At 39.3% G+C, this 21,098-nt stretch overlaps 1 protein-coding gene across 3 annotated transcripts in view; it reads right to left on the reverse strand.

Annotated features, from left to right (window-relative positions):
- Positions 1-21,098, reverse strand: part of NFATC1 (nuclear factor of activated T cells 1) — a 136,263-nt gene that overhangs the window by 102,628 nt on the left and 12,537 nt on the right. The window contains exons 1-2 of one of the 3 annotated variants that reach the window (XM_081950269.1): positions 19,995-20,374; positions 12,572-13,673 (exon numbers count right to left, since the gene is read on the reverse strand). In XM_081950269.1, coding sequence (XP_081806395.1) covers positions 12,572-13,673; positions 19,995-20,079 — 1,187 coding nt within the window. In that variant the 5' untranslated portion in view covers positions 20,080-20,374. Of the gene's footprint in view, positions 1-12,571; positions 13,674-19,994; positions 20,375-21,098 lie in introns of those variants that run through there. The other 2 variants (XM_081950271.1, XM_081950270.1) reach the window with 2 other exon arrangements.

The raw sequence follows: 21,098 nt of genomic DNA on the forward strand, positions 1-21,098 counted from the left end.
GGCCACTTTTAGCAGATTATCCGTCACCATCTTACATTTAAAATTTCATCAATGGAGATAATGGTATGACATAAGTAATTTAAAAGGTAATGGTTATTTCATGAAGATTTATGGATGACACAGATTAGATAGGCCAAATGCTATCAGATGCTTAAACAAAATGGAAAACATTTTAAGCTTGGCTTAAAAAGAATTAAAAATGCAATACATTAAGACATCAACCCATTAATCATAACAGATAAAGGATGATTGTAAGATGTGGAAAAATACCCCCCACCCCCAATCTATTTTGTGCAGAAATAGCCTTTTGGGAATATCAGTACTTCAGTTCCTTCCATTTGTATTCAATAAGCTTCACCTTTTGAACAAACTTGTCAGCAATAAAAATTCTTCTGCTAACAATTTCTGAAAATCCCAATCAGCCCCCCAAATTGACCCAACGAAAGGTCTCCGTTAATACTATCATTTTGTTTATTACCAGGCAAGAATATAAAACTTTCAAGCTGAGGGTCAGACAGAAGACACAAAGGTTGAATGTGGCTCCTGGATGGTTGTCCAATTATTATATTTTATGTAATATAAAGGAGAAAGTTTAAATCCAATGAGAATGACAACATCAAATGGTTTAAATTAAATTGTAAGTCAATTTAAATTTAAATTTGCCAGAACAAATTTGTGTTTTCTTCCTTAGGGAAACCAAATGCTGACTGACTTCGGTTAATCTACTCATTTGTATGGGTATCTTAATGAATCTATCTGTTGGGTGGATGGGTCTTCAGTTTTCCAGTTATAACTGACCTAGAACTCCCAGTGGTTTTAACCAAACAACCAACATGTCAACGGTGGAGAATGTTGGTAGCTGTAATTCAACAACTTCTAAAGGGCCAAAGATTCTCCATTTTAGTTTTCCATAGTTTTCAAGATATGATACAGTAGTGCAAGACTAGAAAGCTTTCATGTAAGATCTCCTCTTAATATATGGCTAAACAGTGAATGTACACAATAAAACACCATAGAATATTAGTTGGATTTTTCAGTGGCTGTTCTAAGCACAGGTCAATCTTATTTATATTGTTACCAAGCTTGTGTCATTGATCAAGATCTGAATGATGCTTCTATGTGCATTTATTCAAGTGTAAACATATGTCTATCCGCCAGCAAGGACCATGCTATATCAAGATTGGAGGAAGATGGATTCGCAGTCATTTGAGCATCTCCTTATTCAACATGGGGACATCAGGTACCATAGTTGAAATATTTTCAATTTTGTTCAAAATCTGCATAGGTAGCCATGTCTAAGCTAACCAGTATCAAACATATGGAGTGGAAAATACATCCCATAACCAAGAAGCCACAACTAAGAAAGTTTGGTGTCTCATTACAGAAATACTTTGACTCATAATCTAAAAAGAATTGAAGAGAAAAGCAATCTCCTATCAGAATTGGCATTTCTTGCAATAATAAGATCCCCCATGCAGCTTTTTCAGGTTTTATAGGTTAAAGGTTTTATATTCACTGCATACAAGCCTTCCTGTTCTTCAAACTCCTGATTGCTACGGTGTCTGTCTGTCTGTAGCAAAATCTTTTTTGCAGTCTTTCCTTTTTCAATGAAATTCACAACTGCATTCCTCCCATGGCCCATGGGAATGTGGTATTTAGTAGCCTGCATATAGGTGACTCAGGTAGGCTTCATTATTAAGCATAACTGGAAAATTACAAAGATTCATCCTACTTCATGCAATGGTTTGTTACATATGCCGTCATTTGAAACATTCCTGGATAATTATCTGGAGAGATCCCACTTGACTACAGAATAATTTATATAATATAAAGCAGCTGTATATCTCCTGGTGATGATCACTGTATATTATGAAACAGATGTTTCTATTCTTTACCCAGTTCATATATAAGATGGGTTTTTCTTCCCCCCACCTTCACTCCTTGGAGGAATGAAAACACACACACACACACACACACACACACACACAGACACCGTGTTTTCTGTCTTATTTTCTTTTGACTTCCGAAATAAGCAATTGGCCTTATTTTCGGGGAGGTCTTATTATTTTTGAGGTGCAGGAGGCGACGAGCATGGCGTGCTTATTTTAGCGCATGCGCTCAAAAGCCTCATTGGGCTTATTATCCGGGGGGGTCTTATTTTCAGGGAAACTGTCTGTGTGGTGTGGTGTGGTGTGTGTGTGTGTGTGTGAGAGAGAGAGAGAAACATGGATGGCATTTCTTTCTTTAAAAGCACTAATCCATCAATCAGAATAATGGTGCAAGTGCTTTAAATTTTAAGAGGAAAAAAAAGAATAAAAATGGAAGCTAACCTTACAAATCTGTGTATACATGTGAGTTTATGCCTACACACACACATATATACAAACATCATTATCCCTGTTTAGAACTCAGAACAGTACCAGAGACCTTGATTAAAAGGAGAGTTGCTGATTTTGTAGAAAACAGCCACACAGTTCACATTTAATTAAAATTCTAATGCAAGCATGGATGAATAACAACACTAAATTGGTAATCATATCTGGAGTAATTCCACTGGAATTAATTGGGCCTAACATGACTAAGTTAAACTTCATTGGTTTCAACAGGTATCCTTCAGGGAAGGGCAGACTTCAGAATTGCCCATCTTTGTTTTCATAAGGCGGCTGAAATGCATCATCTGGAGACTAATGCAGAAGACATTCAGTTAGCATGAAATGACTAGAGTGAGTCCAAGAACTGGAGATTAGATCTGAATATGAGAAGTGAATAGAATTCAGTTCTTCTCCACAAATATTCACTTTGGTTTATATGAAGCTTTCCTGGTTTCAGCACTATAATTTAGAACAAGACATAATGTCACTTTATCATTGGTACTGTCAAACATCAGATAGCTTCACTCATTTGGGTGAGTGCCCAACGGGTGGCGCCTAGGAGTAGGGCCTTCTCTGTGATGGGCCCAACCCTCTGGAATGACCTCCCCTCCGATATTAGAACTATTAACGACCTCCGCTCCTTCCGACAGAAGCTTAAGACCCACCTGTTCCAATTAGCTGGCTTAGCCGATTTATAGCTCCATCTTTCACCTCCTGGCAAACATCTGATCGTGGATTTTTTAAGGGAATTTTAATCTTATTTGTATTTTAACTAATATGGTACAGTATATTTTCTACCTCCTCCGTCTATGTCTATGTTTATGTCTATGTATGCCATTTTGATATGTATTTGGTTTTTAATAATGACTGTACACCGCCCCGAGTCCTGCTTAGGAAAGGGTGCGGGTTATAAATAAAAGTTGATTGATTGATTGATTGATTTCCTACAAATCTTTTAGAGGCCTATCAGTTGACCCTAAATGACTTTCTCCCCACCTCTTAAGTCTTATGGTTGTGCAGCTTTTGGGTTTGAAGGCTGTGTGCTCATGAAAGAAGACATTCTTTTTCCATTGAAGATGAAGCCAACCTCAGTCCAATAAGGTATTTTAAGAGTACATTTAAAATATAGCATTTGCATGAAGCAAATGTGATTGACACTCGTTCGGAATCCTGAAATGGGATCGACTGCAGTGTCCTGCTGACTTTTGCTAAGGAAAATGTGGGCTTCCTAGTTGTTCAGGAGCCTTGGAAGATTTTTATTTAATTCAGCTAGGTAGATTCCGATGTTGTATATTAAGAAAAAGCTGCAAGGTGCCTTACAAATTGTGTCGATTATCATCCAACTATTTATGATATTACAAGTTTTCTGTCAGGAGAGAAGGAGAAGGCACAAGGTAAACAGATGTAAAGAAGTCCAAATTAAACAGAACAAAGATAGCCACTACTGCAATAGCCAAAAAATGCCAATAATATAATGATAGTAGAATAAACCGATGAGATAGCAAAATGGGGGAGGGGGGGGGCGCCACAAGCAATTGCTTGTATGCCATGTCAAACAATAAAATGATTTCAGCTGTGATTATTTCTGGCATAAGAAAGTAGTTCTCATTGTTGAAACTTCTGGGAGACAAGGTACACATTCTACCCAGTGGGATCAGGGCATTCTGCTGACTGTTTATCATCTAATGAAAATGTGGTAGAAGAACTTTTGAGTAAAACAACTCTGAGAGCAGTTAAATGTCCTCCCCAATCCATGTGTTTAAAGTATAGAGAGAACAGGCACATGGTCAATGTATTGCAACCATGAAAAGTGAACACATTCTGAAAAAAATTACATTGAGCACATCCATGTGATTCAATACCAATGGTACTGTATTTGTTGTAGATGATGCAACTGACTTATGAAAACACATATCCTGAACAGCAACATGTAAGAGATTTTTGTAAAAACACGCCAGTCAGTTCATCTTGTCATGTTAAACAAGAAGGTTTGAATAGTTGATTTAACAATACTATGCAGGAAGAGAAGCAATATTCACAGAAGTGTCGGCAGATTTATTTCTTATAGATAACTAATAAAACCTGAGAAGTAAAATAAGCTGGTCTCCAATCAAAATTTAAAACACTACTAAACCACTCCACTCAAAAAATAAAAAATGTACGTAAAATGCCTAGATGATCATAACCCTACCATCTATTTGAACTAAATATCAATTTAATATGAAGATTCATAGAAGTGTATTTTACTGGTTTCTACCCTGGTCTTGTTAGTAGGTACCACTGAATGTGTCAGCATCTGTTTTTAAATTAACATACATTGTGTGACTGCGGAAGGACTAATTTTGGATTCTGGAATAAATTTACCTTGTTCTCAACAATGTGGGGAGAGGTATCTCCTCATTTCTTCAATGGGTAAGAAAAATATAGCTTGCACCTTCTCACTGACATTTCAGTTTATTCTTTCCTCTACTGTAATCCAGCCCTTGCACTGAGAAAGGAATATAAATCTTAGCTTATGCATCAATAGATTCATAGGTCCCCAGAAAAAATCAGGCTTCTTAATATTCCATAGAAAATACTGTAAATTACTGGTTATTATTACAACTGCATTTATACCTATCCTTATGGAAACAAATCCTATGGATCTCAATTACAAATTAATTCTGCGAAGAAATTCATGAGTTGTACAGCTTCCTGGAAGTTTAAAAAGCACCAAGATTTTTAATGATAAAAGAAATATACTTTAATGACAAACACAATAATGAAAATAATATCAACGCTTATATACTGCACATCAAATTCTTCAAGAGAAAAATCTGAGAGATATATCCCATAATCATATGTAGTATATGTTAAGAACCAACCAATTTGTAAAAAAAAAACCCATCCTTTTCAACAGACGTTTTCGGGGGCTCAATTACAGACCCAATTATAATCCATGATTGGTTGATAAGAACATGATTCAGTGTGACTTAGTATGAATGCTTCTACTAGAGGCTCTAAACAAGGAGTGAGCAAAAGAAAGATTTATATTTATTGGTAGATCTCTGGATTGTTTGCAAAAGACAGCAAAAGTCCCAGATTTAAAGTCCCAGTTATTTAACAGTAACAGTGACAAAATTGCACCACCATCTAAATTATACAAGGGAAAGAACGATAATTTCGAGCTACTTCATTATATGGGAGCAAGAACCGGCTATGTCAGGAAAAAAGCTAAAAGTAAATTGAATGCAGCAGGAATAAGATTACTTCAGGAGTGTGTGCAGTGAAACACAAAGCAAAGGGGTCCAGAATGAATGGCTGCTGAAAATAAACCGAATAAACAGAGAAGTGACCAGCATAAAAAAGTATGTTGTGATGGTTTGGTAATAGAGAATTGATACACAAAGTAAGAGTGAGAAAGGAGAAACTTGAAAATGTGGTGGTAGGAGGCAGTTGATAAGATCTTCAAAGAGAGATGAAGGCAAAAAGAGTAACTTTCTGAAATGGTTATGGATGTAGTGGAGCAAAGATGGTGTTTAAGAACAAAGATATGAGGATGTATGAGAGTACTGTTGATTTACATTATTTAGATTTAGTTAAACTTTTTTCTTCTTTTCTCCTATCTTCAATCATTCATTAGGTTTACTTCCAAACTCTTTTTGTTTGTTTGTTTGTTTGTTTGTATGTATGTATGTATGTTGATGATGGAAAAATCTGAATTAGAAAGATAAAATGTAATTTGGACATGCATGTAGCACCTGCTGTGAACATTTTTAGCCAAATGCATCTTTCCTAAGTTTGTGCCTCACATGTAAGTCCAGGAAAATTGCATCTACTTTAAATTGCTTCTGGCAGGTGCCACATCACGGCTATGCGCACCCAAATCACATTTCACTCCTTTGAATCTAGAACTCTGCCCTTCCTTACATGTATCCATGTTCCAGATCAAAGACCAGCGCACTAGCTCTGGCATCCAAAGTAAATTTCCAGACCCAGGTTTTTTTTTTAATCTAATGGTGGTCTTCTTTGCTTATTTCTGTTAGTTGAACTTCAGATTCATTGACATTATCATCCTGAAGTTGATGTTTGCCTTTCCTGTAAATCATGCTCTGCCTTTTGATTCAATGGAAGATTGAAAATTATAGGCAAGGCGTTTTCATTTTCAATCTTCTGCTGAATCAATATAAAAAGAGAAGAAAGACCATGCAATTCTAAGAACTTACTCATAAGTAAGATTTTACTTATCATTCTGTACTATCAAGATTGTACTAAGACTTCTGTGGCATATAAGACTCTCGTACTACCTTCTCTTACATTGAACAATCCTGTGTCAAAGGCACTTAAACAAAAGCTAAGAACAGCTTATTGAAATATTTCGGCTTCTCTTTTGCTTCACTAAACTGTAATCATTTGCCTCAAGAGTATTTTCCATCATAGATGGAGAAGTTTAGATAAGTTATTCCATTTTGCTGGAAGCAGCATGATTCACATGGCTATTAATCTGCTTGTATCAATACTTCCCTTATGAACTCCTGGTTCTGCTGTAAACATTTTCTACATGCTAAAACTTGGCATACCAGATAAAAGGCTACCTGATTGCAAACAGAGCAGAACATTAAATGCACAGAAAATACATCTACACACAAGGCTTTAACTGTGGGTCTTTGTGCAAAAACAGCACCCAGATGTTTGGGATTTATCCAGAACCAGAATATAAATGCCAAATGTGCAATGAGAATATACGGATTATTATGGCTCTGAAGAATTAGGTGGCAGTTTCTTCTCTATGTTTTTCAAATTGCGCTGACTGACTAGAGTTAGTGGTCTTTCCGAGTCATAATACTAAAGCCACTTTCATATAACTGATGGATTATAGAGTGACCGTGAAACTTCCATTTTTAAAAAAAAATCATAATTGTGCTCAGTTAACATCTCCGAAAACATTATGTTGTAACTAACATTGTAAACTTGCTTGAAACACTGCAGCCCTACAGTTTGTCTAATTTAAAAAAAAAAAAACTTTCTCTTGTAAAACTAATTATAGATGCACTCAGTAGATTACTTAAGGAATTAAAAGTAATCAGCAGAAATCTGGTAGCATGTTATCTGACTAACATGTGTTATACAAAGGAATAACCTTTCATAATAAATAAAATGAGTTAGTTGGGCGAGTTGCTGACTTTTGGCTCCCGTAAAACTGTTCTCCCATTATATAAGGAATAAATGCCTGTATGTCACTTATTCATGAATAAGGTGCAAGTAGCACTAATTTCACTAAGTGATTGGGAATGAGGCATTTGTAATAATCTATATTATTATATTCAACAGCGAACTGTCTTCGAATATACGGTAGATAGCTGTTGTCAAAAAATATTGGCTAAATTAATTATTCATATCACCACAGGATCTATGTTTTTTAAAAAAACCTATTAATTTAGGAATTTTCCAATAGCCTTTTTTAGGGTTTTTTTTTTCTGGAAAAGACAAAGGAGGTAATATAATAGTTTTGGCAAATAAACCTCATGACAGGGTGGATATCGGAATCTGTATTATTTGTTGGAACGCAACCCAGACTTTGAAACAGAACAGACACTTAAAATAATCCAGGAGCAGGGAGTGATTCCAAATATACTATGACAAATGGCTACCTTTTGCTAGGATATTTAAAATACTAAATTTCAAGCGTGCATCTTATGACTGTGCTGACATCTCACTTCAGCTTTTTTGCATACATAAAATGAAAGGCAATCACGGGTTACAGGAAACTAGGTCCAGGGCATCAGATTGGTAAAATCAAACTTTTACAGTAGCTTCCAGATGTTCTGGAGCATAAGTTAATGAGAGCACATGGAAACATATTGAAAAAAATATCAGGAAACACATTTTTTTACACAAAAGAAAACCAGTGGAAAAATATTATATGCATAATACTGGAATGCAGTTGTTGTCATTATCACTCTGGGTATTACTGTTTGCATTTTAATTCCGCGTGGTATTTAAAACAACAAAAGAGAAACATTTTTCTGTAAATTAGTAAATGATAAAAGATTTATTTGTTCAATCATCATAGGATTTTTCCTGATGTTTAAAATGCATATGCAGTCCTTTTTTTCAAGTAATGTAAATTTCGGGGAAGTGGCTTAAAGCTCTTCCTTTAAACCCAATTTTAGGCTTTATAAACTAAACAAATTTTAGAGATACACATTTCCTCACATTTTGGCACTACAGATACCATCATCTTGATAACACATATTATATATTATTGCCCATATACTCTATACCTAGGAAGTCCTAGAAGAATAAGGCATGGGAATGGGCAGGTACTATGAGAAATTTTTATTTATATATCCGATATTGTTCACTTATTTGAAATGCTATGTTCTGAATGTTTACACCTACCTTAAATAGATCACATGCCAGTTTTGGACAGACTCACATATACTTCAAAAGGATTGGACAAAAATAGATTGCATTGTCTGATACATTAAACATGGGTCGGATGCATTCCCTTTCTGAGGCCTTAAAATCTAGTAATCACACCTCTATAAATTAGTAACTATTCACCAAATCACAGATGTGTGATCTCCTGCTTTTTTTCAGATAAAAGCAAAGAACAGAAATATATGAACCTTCAACAGGATTTGTCCACCTGAAAAAAGGAACCAGTCCTTCCAAAAATATAAAACTCTATACCTCATGGAAACCTTAGTATCACCCACATTACATGGTATCATGATGTCTCAGCTCTGCCGCATAACGGCCTCTGGAGGTGTGAGCAGAAACATCAAGATCATGGAGGTATCAGCACGATCAAAGTCCCAGCTCTTTTTTACATGTACGGAACACACATTAAAGGGATGTGTTTGCAAAGGCTTTAATTGCACCAACCATTTTGACTTTTTTGACCTTCATCCACTGGGCACCCAACAGCAATACATACATACGTACATACCTATGAACATACATATTTAATCAAATTATAATTTGATTACAGGAACCTTAGTTTGATGGATGAAAGAGGGGAAATAACATCATTAGAGCAAATAGAGAGGTGGATGAATATGGCAGTCCTACATAAAGGTAATTGAGCACACACTAACCCATTCATATTTATGCAAGACAATTGCTGAAAAGTTACAGCTTCATACTAAAGGCACAGAAAATGAAAGTTTTCTTAATCTTTCCTCTTGTACAGTTTTTTCTATAGAAAATCAAATCTCCAGGACCAATATTCTGAGTGCCACTGGAGAAAAGACAGGAGTATTTCAACAGTCCTGCCTTTGGACCAAAGCGTTTTAGGGCATTGAAAGCAATTGTCTCACCACTGGGGGTGTCAGAAAAATTGAGCTACTTCAAAGCCCCAATTAATTTTGTTTACTTTCAGAAATTTCTACCACTCCTTTCTCTCAGGTATACAAGAGAATTTACAACAGGTAACTGCTCTATTTGGACTCTTGGCTAATCTTCAAAAATATAGAACAGCATGATAACTTTGCATACAACAAAGGACCACTGGCCCATATTATCACAAGCAAAGAAATTCAAAATGCTGCTAACCTTCCTGCTTGCAAAATTGCAAAACAATGTCTGAAATAGTAGACATCAGACATGAGCTTCATAGAGTAGAATTTACAGCTCTGTGTATGCATATTGTTATTTTAATATGTCTTTGGGGAGTTGGCCATTATATACACAAACAGAACACCAAGACAAGACAGTCTAACAACATACACAGCAACATAATGTTAAGGTCTATGTTTTATTTTTTCTTTTATTTTGCATGTTATCTTTCTATTATTATATTATTGCTTACATTACACTGCAGGAGATGGAAAGCAGGATTCTGTGAGTTCTGCAGAAAGACTAATTTTATCCAGTTCCTCCCCTCCTTGAACTATTTTCATATTTAAAACTTGGTGCCTCGTTTGCTCTTTCATCCCTTCCCTTTTCATTTCTTCCTACTGTACTTTTATGCTATGCGTTATTTGAATGTGGGGCAAAAGTGCCCAATGGGTGTGGTTAAAAAGAAAAAAAAAGTCCAGGTAGTGGCAATGTACATAAAAAGGAAGATCGAGCTTCAACTGTATCATCATAATCTTCTTGATTCTTTTGACCACACCCTGTAGACAACTCAGTGTAGGACTGCAGGCCAGAACTATCTTATTTTAATGACTATGTTTAAAACCCATACTAGGAAATAAACAAATAAAATAAAATCATTTTGAAAGAATCACCAATGACCCAAGCGGTGCCAGCCCTGCCCTCTCGCAATGCTTGGAGGCTGTAGGGAACTGGATAGGGGACAACGGACTTCTGCTGAACCCTGGTAAGGCCCAGTGGCTTTATATACATGGAGCTTTGGGATCTGAGACATTAACATCTTTAGTTCTGGATGGGGGTTGTACTACCCCAGACATACCAGTGTGTAACTTGGGAGGTTCTCCTGAACTCGTGACTCTTGCTCTAAGGGCAGGGGGCAGTCATGGCTAGGAGAGCCTTTGTGCAATTTCGTATTATGCATCAGTTGTGCCCTTTCCCTGCGCTCAATCGATCAAGCCATGGTCATCTCATTCTTGGACTACTGCAACACGGTCTACGTGGAGATATCTTTAAAGAGTATTCGGAAGTTACAGCTCGTGCAGAATGCACTGTGCAGATAGTTCCTGGGGTCCATGTTACACCACTGTTTCATGAGCCGCACTGGTTGCAAGTTTGCTTTCGAGTCAAATTCAAGGTATTGGTTTGTACCTTTAAAGCCCTTCATGGCATGGGTTCAGGTAATCTGAGGGACTGTCTCACCTCAATGGGATTAACCCGCTTCACCTGTGCCAGCAGAAGGGGCATGTTGTAGGCCCCATCGGTCAAGAAATTCCGGCTGGCAAGATCCAGAATAGTTTAGTTTTTTCTGCCATGGCCCCCACTGGAGCATCATGCCTCTCCCCCTCCCCGAGGTAAGATATGCACCCAGGGGCCTCAACAGGTGCATTGTCATGGCAGAGACAGTAAATAAATTAAATAGATCTCATCTCTTTCTTGTGATCATCTTGTTCCCTTCCTCTCTATCTCTGTCAATTTTAAATCAAGTTTAATGCTACTACTTATTATTTCAATGGTTTATATTGGTGTTTACTACTTATAAACTGTCTAGAATCGCCTCTAGGTAAGATGGGTTGCATATGTTAAATAAATAAATAAATGAATAACCTCACATGTGTATACCTGGGGCTAAGAATTTTTAACTAAGGGCTGACAAGGATGTTTTTGAAACAAAACCACCCACTTCTATAAACCAGTCCAACATACTATAAAAAGACAAATACAAACAAAAGCCATACAAATCAGTAACAATTAAAACAGAAACGAAATATTTCCATTTTTTTTTTTGCTTTTAAACTGCTATAATAGGAAATAAAACAAGTATCACAAAAAAAAAGCTAAAAGTAAGCCTGCAGTGTTACTACAATTCTATTTTTCATTGTGTGGTATATTCCCCATGTAATCAAGCATTCACCATCTATTTTCAAGTTTGTAAAAGTAACTGTTTTGATTAGGGATTTTTTAAAACTACCCAAATAGGAAACTAATGGATATCTAACAATCTAGGTGTCAGGCCTGGAAGCTATCTTTTTTGCCTTTTGGATTTCAGGCCTGCCACACTTTCTACTGTGGGAGAATGGGAAAAGATGATTATATAGAGTTGGGTGATCTGTAGCCATAATAACATTCTTCGAAAGTCAAGGTCGCTTTTGTCCTTGCACTTGGACAGATGTGGAAGGAAGGAATTTTTCTTTGTAGCAATGAAGGATTGGACCATGTGATAGACTTGTGGGCGTTGGGACAGGATCTTTAACTTTCAAACTGGGTGGGAAAACCTGGAAGCTTTCAGATTTGGGTTTTCCCAGATGTGCCAACATGGCTCTTTTAATAAACTGGAATTTTGAGGAACCTCTTGCCTCTGATTCTTATTCTATTTTGGATGCTATTTGGAACCCTGGCACTAGGGAAGCTGGTTTGAATTTGCCTTTACCAACCAAAGTGAAAATGAGTCTTAAAATACCATGGAACAAGAGCAAAAAGTTAGCATTATAAAAATGATTCTAATTGTCTATAACTAACACGTTTGAAGCACTAAAAACAAAGGCATTATTGGGAGGAGGTAAAGCACAAGAGAAAATAAGAGACTTTTCTTTTAAAGATTACATCTAAAGAAACTGTACCTCATGTATGATGCTGGGGACAAAGGCTTTGATTTGGCCCACTGATAGGGATACTGGGGAACTGAAAGATACTGATCACAGAAGCTTCCTTTCCTGATGTGCTGGAACCCAGGAAACTCTTCTGGTGATAAATCGGTAATCGGTGATATGGTCCCCTGATCATCTCCACTAGGTTCAGTCTTGAGTGCCATGGAGGGAGTGTGATCTACTGCAGTTTTCCTAGACTTGATAGGAATGCCATCATTCATATCTATTGTGCTGTCAGTAGTGAGGGCATTAATTGCGGCGACAATGGCTGAACTGGTATATTGGTTAGTGTTTCCCAACCATGTCTCATCAGTCACACTAACCCTTGGAGAATTCTGGGGAGAAGGGGTTGGGGAGTGATGTGGAGAGTAGGATGTCTGTCTGCCATTCAAACTGTATTTTCTCTTATTACAGGGAGAGGATGGTCTGGAGTTGCGAGAGCTCAGCCAGTTTTCCTCAGTAATACTTGTTCTGGGAGACGTGGAAGGAGAATGTCGGGGTGAATTAAGGAGCGTGCAGGGAACTAAACTTCGCTGATACCTCTCCTCAGTTTCATTGGTTTTGGGTGACACGCATGGCGATTGCCAAGGAGATGTCTGGGGTGAAGTATAAGGATAGGAATAATTTGATTCATAGGACGACGCTTCTGAATTGCAACTTCTGGAAGACAGGCTACTGGCTGGGCTCAGACAAGATGGGTCCCTGTAAGCCTCAATATTTGGTAAATTCAAAGTAGCAGTAGAAGGCGATCTCTTGGTGTTTTGGGTGGATTCATCAACCTCAGCTTCATGGAAGAACTGGTTGTTGTTTTGATGAAGTCCTAAGTAGGTGGTTATTTCAATTCTAGGACTTTCTAATGCTGGCACTCCATTAGGTCTGACACTTGGAGGCAAATAATATCCAGCAGTGCTATTGTCAGCATGGCCTCCATAACCTGAAAGATGATTAGCTGATGAGACATTTGGAATGACTGGAATAGACGTTTGAAGGCCGTGACATGGAGTTGGCAGTGAAGAATGTGCCACATTTAGAGGCAAAGTTGAATTTATATTTGAAGATGCATAGTTGTAATGTTCTGCAAAAAGATAAAAAAGAAAAAGAAAAGACATGAGATGTTGCACATAGACACACATTAATTGATTAGTAAGCCCTTTCATGATACAGTGAATATACTAGAGTTTTCTCTGGAATCATTTCAAAGATGGCCAAGAGCTAGTGTCGTTTAGCCATTCAAGAACAGATTAGAGCCAAAGAGTTCTAGGTTCTGGGTTTAAGTCCACCCTCAACCATGGAAACTCACTAAAGATTTGGGACCAGTCACCTTCTTTTGGCCCCACCTACCTCACAGAATTGTTTAAAAAAAAGAAATTGGAGAAGGGAAGGCTACATATGCACCTTTAACTTCTAGAGAAAGACAGTAACAAATAAGCTTCGCCGTTAACCAGCTCTTGAGTTCTTAGACTCCATTTATCTTTTTTTAAAGTCAGGATTTGCAACGGCATCCTTTATAACAGGACTATCAAGTTATTTTTGAGCAGAGTATTTAACCTTTAAATGGTGTGGCAGAATCAGACCAGGGCCAAGGGCCAGGACATACAGTACACTTAATTTATTACCAATGTAAACAGAAATAAACTTAATGCAGTGAATATGATCTCTCTCCAATATAAAATAATAAATTGTTCTCTTTCAGCCACATAAACAAAACATGGAGGGTCTTGAGGGCTGTTATTACAGAATCTTTGGATGCTACTACATGAAAGTCCATGTGAATAAATTGCGCACTTTCTTTAGCATTTCTGGGATAAAGAATGCAGAGATTCATCTTGCACCCCACAGCAAGGATACAAGCTGCTCTTTGCAGACTCCTTCTGAATTGAGTAGAAAGAATGGAAATTATCCAAGTAACCTTTCTTAGTACCCTCAAAACATTCAAAGGCATCTTCAACCTCCTCTATCATAAATTGTGTAACATATAGGAAGCATTACAAACAAGCTTTTTAGAAGTTACGGTTTAACAGTATGAACAACAGAAAACTGCATCAGCTTAAAAACCAATAGGTTTATTCTAATATATTTCGTTATAAATTTGGTACAACTAAACCAAGCTACCCTCTCTAAAATGGCTGAATAGTAATAACAAGTAATGAAATATATTCTTTGTAGGCTTCTGTTATCTGTACCATGATAATGCAGAAGTCTGCAGGCCTACCTCTACAGATAGGATCCCCATATAGCTATGATGGCACGCGTGCACGAAATGGCATGCAGAGCCATGTCACCTGGCACGTGAAGTGTCGTCCATTCCTCTTCTGGGTTTCTGGTGCGCATGCGCACGTGATGAGCAGCTGGCCTTTGTGCATGCAGCAGTGCCAGAAACTGGAAGAGTTGTTTTCCGGCGTGTGCATGCATGTCAGCCAGATGATCGTTGTGTGCACATGCGTCAGTAACTGGAAATCTAGCTGGCCAGTGTGCATATGCCCGCTGAAAACTGGAAGTGCATTTTCCAGCACGCGCATGCCCCCTGGGCATCTCCTCTTCCGGGTCACGTCCCAGAGAAGCGCATGCACGAAGCATGCACATGCTCACTTTTCGGCACTCAGTGCTGAAAAGGTTCACCATCATTGCCATATAACATGCAATAGGCACCAAAGATGCACCACTCTTATTGTGCCCGTCAGACTCTATATTCTAACTACATGAACAAGGGCTCATATTACGGCTTTTGTTGTGGCACTAAGGACAGCAAGAATAGCACTAAGGCTGTGGCAAGAGCTATTCATGCTCTCTGGCAAACAAAATCCCTCAGATTCACTTGGAATTGGATTTTGACAGGCAAAATTCAAGTGAGTTACCTGCAGAACTTTTGTGATACTATCTAGAAACTTTGGTTTTTATTACACTCAAGGAAGAGGACAAAGGTCTCAATTCTGTTAGTTTGGCTATCTGTTTGTTAGACCCTGGGCCCTCCTGGGTTATTAAGGCAGCCTGCAAGGTGACCATAGGGTGGATCCATATAGTGGTTTCATGCTCACTGAGAGACGGGTGCTCTGCTAAATAAATAAATAAATAATAATTGTGGAACTATAGCTACCACCTGGAAGTTATAGTTGGTTCAAAATGCAACAGGCTTCAAACCACCAGAAAAGTGCCCAATCCTGCATATAGTCTACGACTGGTGAGAAGAAAAGATTTCCACAGGTAAGTTTAACAGATTCCATAGAATAAAACAACCATCCCAACCATATCTCCCCTTTATTCTTTTGTTACTCTAAATCAAACAAAATAGCATAAGGAAGCTACTGCTCTGCTATCTTTTCATACCTAGCCAAAAATGCATCCATGTTTCTTTATTTTTAAATGAGATATTTACTACAATAAGTTGACTCCAATTTACAAAATACACAGGAGAGGGAAGTGCTTCTAAATTCTGGTCTGAATGTTGAATCTCCTGATTCATTTTTTTACATTTGCTAAATTTTACCTGCTGAACTGAATTCAGGTTTTTAATTTATTAAACTAAGTGGAAATCAATTGTGCTTCAACACAGCATATAATCTAATTTCACCCTCCTTTCCCATGTTTAATTGTCCCCTCGCCTTTGTGGTAATAAACACATTTATGTTATGAGATTCTGTACTGTTGAGCTACATAGCCAACCAATTAAAGGAGGGAGAATGAGAAAAAAAGGGGCAAAATTAATTCAAAATTCAGTTTTTCTCTGAGCCATGCTGTTATTCTTTCTGAGGCACACAGAGTTTTCCACGATCCTTGTGAAAAGGTACATTATTCTATTGAGCAACTCCTCAACACAGAGTCCCAATGGCTAGTTCTTGGACCTATTGGGATGACATTTTTTATCCCCCCTTTTCCATGTGCATACAGAGCAACAAAGATGATTAAGGGACTGGAGGCTAAAACACATGAAGAACGGTTGCAGGAACTGAGTATGTTTAGTTTAAGAGAAAGAAGGACTAGGGGAGACATGATAGCAGTGTTCCAATATCTCAGGGGTTGCCACAAAGAAGAGGGAGTCAAACTATTCTCCAAGGCACCTGAGGGTAGAACAAGAAGCAATGGGTGGAAACTAATCAAGGAGAGAAGCAACTTAGAACTGAGGAGAAATTTCCTGACAGTTAGAACAATTAATCAGTGGAACAGCTTGCCTCCAGAAGTTGTGAATGCCCCAACACTGGAAGTCTTTAAGAAGATGTTGGATAGCCATTTGTCTGAAACGGTATAGGGTTTCCTGCCTAGGCGGGGGTTGGACTAGAAGACCTCCAAGGTCCCTTCCAACTCTACCATTGTATTGTATTGTATTGTATTGTATTGTATTGTATTGTATTGTATTGTATTGTATTGTACTGTATGCTTGCATATACACAATTTCTTCAGAAGTCTGAATGAGAGTGATAATAATCCCAAGTATTTCTAGAAGTGGTGGCTATGAATCCATTACAAACAACATACATACTGCCGTTTCCACTGTTCCAACCATTCTTGTGTCAATTTTTTGTTATCAACCCTGCCTCAAGTTTCAACATGCTGTTGGCTTCAGTTGCTTTTTAAGAATTCTTGAGTGATTGAAACAAAAAGGCAATGCAGGCATCCTCTCATTTCCTCTACATATAATGTTTGCTTCCTTCCTCTCCCCCCTCCGGAGGCAAATGCTCCAGGCGATGTCACTCCCCTAACATATACACTGAGATCCGGAAAAGCTCCGTTAATGATCATGGCTCTATTCCCAACTGAACTCCAATGTTCCTCTACTAGTTAAATGACAATGTTGACAAAGGTCATACAATATTACTCCAGCTGCTACAGAAGTAGCTCCATGACGTTTGGGGCTTCTTTTCTTTCTTTTTTTCACATTAAACACCATTAGTACATTCAACACCTATTATACGCCTATTATTTACCAAAAGATGCCCATTAACATCCATGTGTGGAGCAGCACAAATAAAACAAGGCTTTTTTTTTCTCTTTCTAGCTTGGTGTTCCATCAAAACCCATTGTAGGTACTATTCTAAAATATTGAGGCCTAATTGCTTATATGCTGTTTGCACAGAATATTTTGACCTGCACAGAAAGCAGGAAATGACTCAAAGATTACCCTCAACCAAAAACCCACACAGAATGTCAGTCATTGTGAGAAGAAATGGATGCAAAATTCATACATGGAAGAAAGAGCACTTTCAACCTTTTTCACACTCTTACCAACTCCTGAAATTGTTTCCAGGAGCAGATCAGACTCACATTTTGCCACCTTCAATTTATACACTATACATGTTACTTTCCTATGAGAAAGTAGATACCCTTATTCATTCCCTCAAAGAAGACATGGAAAAGAGTGAATAGGGCTCTTATAAAGTAGACATGGGGAACCTGACTAAAAATCTATTTCATTTACAATAGAGTAGCCCTAAAACAAGCTATTATCTATTTTATTCTCAGAGTTATGTATGCTTTTCAATTACTTTCCAGGCTGATTGTACCAATCATATACTGAGTAGGTTATTATCATTCGTTTTCCAACTTTGTGATTCCACAAGCCCGAAAGTGAATTTGGGCAAACCTCCATCCCCCCAGGTGTTAAAAAAAACAAGTGTTTCATTGGAGTAGTAATACTGAATAGTTCCAGCTCAATTACTGTAGCCATGGCAACATTTAAAAAACCCCTTCCAAGTTTGCCTCTTAGGGGTTCTGACTCACAACAGAGAATCTGCAAGTTGTATGAATTAGGTCCATACAACTGCACACCTTCTTTGTGTCAGCTGCATTGTAATATCATGCTCAGAGTGCAGTGCAACCTACCATCTAAATCCCTGATGCAGTCTGGGTTAGGAAGGAAACATACTGGGTTATATATATATACATATGTTATATAAAGAGGAAAGTTTTCAAGATTGTTTTTCTGTATCCAATTACACTAATGCCACTGCACAGCCACTAGAAATATACAAAGGCTAAAATGGGGATTGGAATCCAGAGGCTTGGTGGATCCAGGTATTAGTCTACGCACCACAAAATTGCAGCTTCGCAAAAGAAATCTTTTCAAACCATAGTTTATATAGGATCAACTCCATTTATGTGGCTGTAAAACCAACATTACCGCACATTATTTGTGTAACTCTCATACTCCAGTTGGATTTCATCACATCCTGGATTAAACAGACAATCTGAGGGGATATTTATAATCTATATATTAGAGTCGCCTTGTGGTGTGAGATGGGGCGCAAACAAATTTAAATAAATAATAAACACTGAAATACAGTTCTTCCCTTGTTGAAAGCCAATACAGGAATAAAAATCTGTTCTATCTCCGGACCCTGCATGAGATTTCCACCCTCCAGTCTCCTTCTGTAAATTTGGCAAACCCCCTGACTTAGAACACAGGCCCAAGGAACACCATATGCTTTTAACCACTTTTATCCTATAGATCTTCAAGGCTGATCCACAAGACCCTAGGTGGGTTGTTACAGGGGAACCTGCCACCCACCCTCACCCCTTGCTTGCTGTCCCCACCCCCATTTTTTCTTACAAGTTCCCAAGTAGAAGGGGGGGGGGGGAATCTGACTTTTAGAAAACAATTTTCAGCCAGGAGCAAGTGACATGGAGGACTGGCCCTTCCTTTCTTAAAAGTTCTCCAATGAAACAGTAAAACTCTTTTTTAGTTCCCCCCCCCCTCGCAAGTCCCCTTGGTGAGGAAAACAAGTACAAATACACTTCAGTAGTAAACCTGTCTCTTGTCATTTTTTTTTAACAAGTTCCTTGATGGAATAGAGAACAACTGTCTTTAGTTTTGTTTTGTTTCCTCAGGGTGAAGTTGGCAAGACTTCGGCCGGTTTCCCCTTCAAGCGACGAGAAAAACAGTAACATGGTGGAATTGTCTTTTTTGCGGTGGAGGAAGGCTTTTTTTTTTAAACAAAAAAAGGGGAACCCGCAAAGCCGGGGCCGCGAACAACACGGTTGGAGCCAGCACAAGGGCAAAGGGGTTTCCGCTTCATTTCCAGCCCATCTCCTCCAGCCGCGACTCTCCCCCCAAGCCCTTGATGAGGCGGCTCCTGCTCGCCCTTTAGGAAGTAGTGAGAAGAAACACCCCCAAATCCGTGCTACTCCCCAAGGGCTGCGCTCCGCTGGCTTTGAAGGAGGCGGAGGAGGGAAGGGAGCGTCAAAGGCGAAGCGATGCCTCAAGCCCAGCAACGGGCGGCGCTTCGAGCTCCCTCCCTCCGGTCCCCAGGCTCAGCCTATTGTGGAGACGGCTCTTTCCCGTCCCAGAAGAACCGCTATATTTAACGCGCTGCAAATAAAACGCTCCTCGCCCTCCCTCTCCCCGCGCGCCGGCTCCCCGTCCCTTCTCCCTTGAGGGCGGTGCAGCCGCTGCCTCGCCACCAACCTTTGCCGCCGGCAGCCTCGCTGCTCTGGTTAAACTCGAAGAGGAAATCGAAATCAAACTCGGGATCTTCCTCCAGGACGCTCATGGCTCGACGGGCACAGACCCGGCAGGGCTACCAGCGCGCCGCCGCCTCTCGCTCCTCTCCCGGGGCTGCAAAGGGGCCGGAATGTCCGACTCCCCCCAGCCCTTGAGTCCCGCAGACACCTGTTGCGACGGGAGCGCTGCGGGCTTGCCCGGCAAGGGAACTCGCGGCCTCGGGGGTCGCGCCGGCTTCTCCGCGATTATGCACCCCGGCCGCCTATGTGACTGGCAGGTCCCAGGACGCCCAGGCAACCTCTCCCCGGGTCGGTGCAACGTGACCTTTGACGAGCGCGGCTCGCTCCCTTATCTCGCTATCGCTGCCTGTCTGCGAGATCCTCCTCCTCCCTTTGTTTATCTATACCCGGAAACATCAACAATCTAGTTGCTCTGCTCCGCAAGCCTCTCCGGTTCCTCATTTTAAAATAACCCCTCGCCGCTCGAGTTACATACAGCCCAAAGGGGTTTGGCCCTGGCCTCACTCCCACCCGGGCTGGGTCACCACGAGAAGGGAACCTCCGGGCAAAGCCGGCCGTACTTTTGAGCTGGAGTGAAATGGCAGTTGGCTTGAGCTAATTAGGAAAGCGCAGCAGTACCTCCTCAGCCTCGCCTGGGCTCTTAAGTTGTACCTAGTTAGTAGTGAATCCCAGGACTGCGAGGCTAAACCTGGAAGTAAAAATACAATACATGGAAAAAAGGCAGAGACAAATAGGAACCGGACTTTATTTTTTTATCAGCTCCGTGTTGGGTTTAATTATGTATAAATCACAATTATAATTAAATTAAAATAATAATTTATTATTGCTATTTAATTTTTATTCAACACAGCCTGACTGGTGTAGTGGTTTAAGGCACCAAGATAGAAACCAGGAGACTGTAAGTTCTAGTCCAGTCTTAGGCACAAAGCCAGCTGGGAGGCCTTGGGCCACACACTTTCTCTCAGTCCTAGGAAAGATGCAATGGCAAACTTATTTCCAAAACCTTGCCAAGGAAACTGCAGGGACTAGTCCAGGCAGTGCCAGGAAT

This window comes from Natrix helvetica, assembly GCF_964273705.1.
Source record: "Natrix helvetica genome assembly, chromosome: 4".
NCBI classification, from domain to species: Eukaryota; Metazoa; Chordata; class Lepidosauria; order Squamata; family Natricidae; genus Natrix; species Natrix helvetica.